This window comes from Electrophorus electricus, chromosome 10 (genome assembly GCF_013358815.1).
Source record: "Electrophorus electricus isolate fEleEle1 chromosome 10, fEleEle1.pri, whole genome shotgun sequence".
NCBI lineage: Eukaryota > Metazoa > Chordata > Actinopteri > Gymnotiformes > Gymnotidae > Electrophorus > Electrophorus electricus.
In genome coordinates, this window is record NC_049544.1 from 777,501 (window position 1) to 780,000 (window position 2,500).

At 44.0% G+C, this 2,500-nt stretch overlaps 1 protein-coding gene across 2 annotated transcripts; it reads left to right on the plus strand.

The window, feature by feature from the left end:
- The first annotated feature begins 19 nt into the window (after positions 1-19).
- On the plus strand, positions 20-2,203 carry krtcap2 (keratinocyte associated protein 2). Of its 2 annotated transcripts, none has more exons than XM_027032328.2 (5): positions 20-126; positions 894-1,048; positions 1,342-1,405; positions 1,609-1,675; positions 1,757-2,203. In XM_027032328.2, the coding sequence occupies exons 1-5, from the start codon at positions 123-125 to the stop codon at positions 1,875-1,877; spliced, it is 411 nt and encodes a 136-aa protein (XP_026888129.1). In that variant the 5' UTR covers positions 20-122; the 3' UTR covers positions 1,878-2,203. The 2 variants fall into 2 exon arrangements, with proteins under 2 accessions (XP_026888129.1, XP_026888128.1); XM_027032327.2 differs by having other exon boundaries at positions 29-126; positions 851-1,048.
- The last annotated feature ends 297 nt before the right edge of the window (positions 2,204-2,500 follow it).

A 2,500-nucleotide genomic window follows, 5' to 3' on the forward strand; every position in this document is an offset into this window, starting at 1 on the left:
AGCAGGCGGCAGACGAGCGAGCGGCGGTAGCGAGCGGAGAGCAGACACAGCACGAATCTAACAACTTCAATCGCAGACTTTGCCTCGATCAAGCTGCATTTACTGCATATTCCGAGTGAAGAATGGGTGAGTTTGTGACCTTCTGTGTTTTACAGAATTGGCATTTTACAGATTTGCTTTATCTTACGAAGTCGTTCGTTGATACCTGTCAGCGAGCTAACGCGAGCGTCATTTAGATCTCAGCCAAAAGTGCTGGTTTGGTTTGTCTTCCAGACAAAACACCGTCTTCACCGTACACATGCATTTACACAAATAATATCCAGATAGTCAACGTATATTTTATAGGAAACCTTTCTAGATTGATAGCTAAGCAAGTGCGAGATCAAAGTATTTTTTGTTTCCAGCCGGAACTCATTGACGAGCGGACACTGACGTGTCCCATACCGAGGATGATTGTGTGTTCGTCTACTGAGAAGACTACAATACACACCTAGAAGACTGAAATACACATACCTTAATAATACACAGTTACACATAGTAGTGAAAATGCTCTAACAGCTTGCTGAGGCGACCGGTCATTACGCTTCTTCACTGCGCGTAAAAAAACACAAACAGCCTGAGTTGTTAGGCTGGAGAGGAAATATGTGTTTGGGTCTCTGTGTCTGGATAATACACAGAGTTTTTAGAATGGAGATGAAATGTGTGTGTCCGAATAAAGGCATAGTGTTACCTGCAGCCTGCTTTATTTGGCTTGAGTGCTTGTCTATAGAAAAATATAAATATGTACAACGTAATGCATTAAGTTAAATGTCTCTCTTAATCATTTGTGTCCTCTTCTACAACTCTGTAGTGCTCATGTCTGTCTGTGCTCATGGGTAAACTCTCCCTCTCAGTGGTGAACACGGGGACGTCTCTGGTGTTGTCCAGTCTCTTGTCTGTGCTGGTGTTTGCGGGGATGCAGATGTTTAGCAGACAGCTGGGCTCCTCGGAGTGGCTGACCATCCTGGGCGGCTTCCTGGGCTCCGTGCTCTTCGTTTGCTCCCTCACTGTATCCTGCCCTCATGGGGCTCGTCTCCCAGCCCCGAGGCATCCTGGGGTTCTGGAGAGATGTGTACATCATCTACAAACTGCAGTTCTCACAGAGTTAGTGCTGTCTAGATCAGCACACCTGCCTTGACATGCGTCAGATAATGAATGTTTACTCGAGAGTTTGCTTTGCTCTTCGCCAGTATTGAAGGACTCCATTTCCCTCTTTGCTGTGATTTCTGGTTATCTGCAGCATAAATAATTGACTGTTTCTGAGTCTGTTCCCCTGTATTGGTCCTTAACCTTCAATAACAGGCCTTCAACAACCTGGAGAACCTCGTCTTTGGTAAAGGCTTCCAGGCAAAGATCTTCCCAGAGAGTGAGTGGCAAACCTGCTTTTAATACTGAACTAGTCTGTTGTCATATTTCTAAAGCTGCTTGTGAATAGTTTGCAATAACTGTCATAACAGAATCCTCAGTTTCTGATATTTAGATTAGGTCTCATATATACTATTTCATTAACTGTTAGTACCTATACAGGCATCGGAAGTAAACAAATGATGTTCATTCTTTTTCTGTCAGTTCTTTTGTGCCTGTGTCTGTCCATGTTCGCCTCAGGTTTGGTGCATCGCGTGTGTGTCACCACGTGGTGAGTATCAGAAAAGGGAACCCACACGGTACTCAGCTGAACCTACATGGTACTGAACTGTTCCTGTCCTTCGCTCCACAGTCTGATATTCTCACTCTTCGCCCTCTACTACATCAACAAAGTGTCTGCAGCCCTCTACCAAGCGGCCGTTCCTTTGGCAACTCCTGCCAAAACCACCAGCAAGGGCAAGAGGAAGAACTGAATTTCTGAGCGGCCCGTGTAACACCGTGTAACGCAGTTAGGCTGTCCTGCCATTTCTACATTCCACTGCTAGCGATGTTGGGTCCCAGTCGAGAGTGTGTGCAGTGATATCACAGCCACCCTCAGGCTAGCTGGGAGTTTAACGGAGTGATGCCAGCACATACACAGATATGGGCCTGCAGTGTTTGGTAATGCTGCAGTCCACTACCATAAAACCTCCAAAACAAAACTTACTGATTGGGACTTTAAAGGTTAAAGTATCTTGACTTTCATAGCTGTGTGAATTGCTGTTAAACAATCTGTTATTAAAATTCTTAGAAAAGACAAGTGGTCATTGTTTTTTGTATTCTTAAATCCTGTTCCTTGACTTTCATGTTAATATCAAGTTTCTATTAAAGTATATAGCTTTTGTGTGTTTGTTTTTACAACACTCTTTGAAATCAAATGGCTGCAGTGTGGCGTAAAGCATGATTAGACTCTCAGCTCCGGAACATCTGAGCAGATCAGAGCTCCATCATGTCCAGCCTCTGTGTTGTCACACACCAAACCATTTCACTGCGAGTTATACTGTGTATGACTATGTATGTGACAAATAAACCAAACTTGAAAAAGCAATAATGCATT

Coding starts and splice junctions, on each gene's coding strand:
- krtcap2 (XM_027032327.2), top strand. CDS start 872: ATGGGTAAACTCTCCCTCTCAGTGGTGAACACGGGGACGTCTCTGGTG. Junction 1,049..1,341: donor TCTTCGTTTGCTCCCTCACT/GTATCCTGCCCT, acceptor CTTCAATAACAG/GCCTTCAACAACCTGGAGAA. Junction 1,406..1,608: donor GGCAAAGATCTTCCCAGAGA/GTGAGTGGCAAA, acceptor TTTTTCTGTCAG/TTCTTTTGTGCCTGTGTCTG.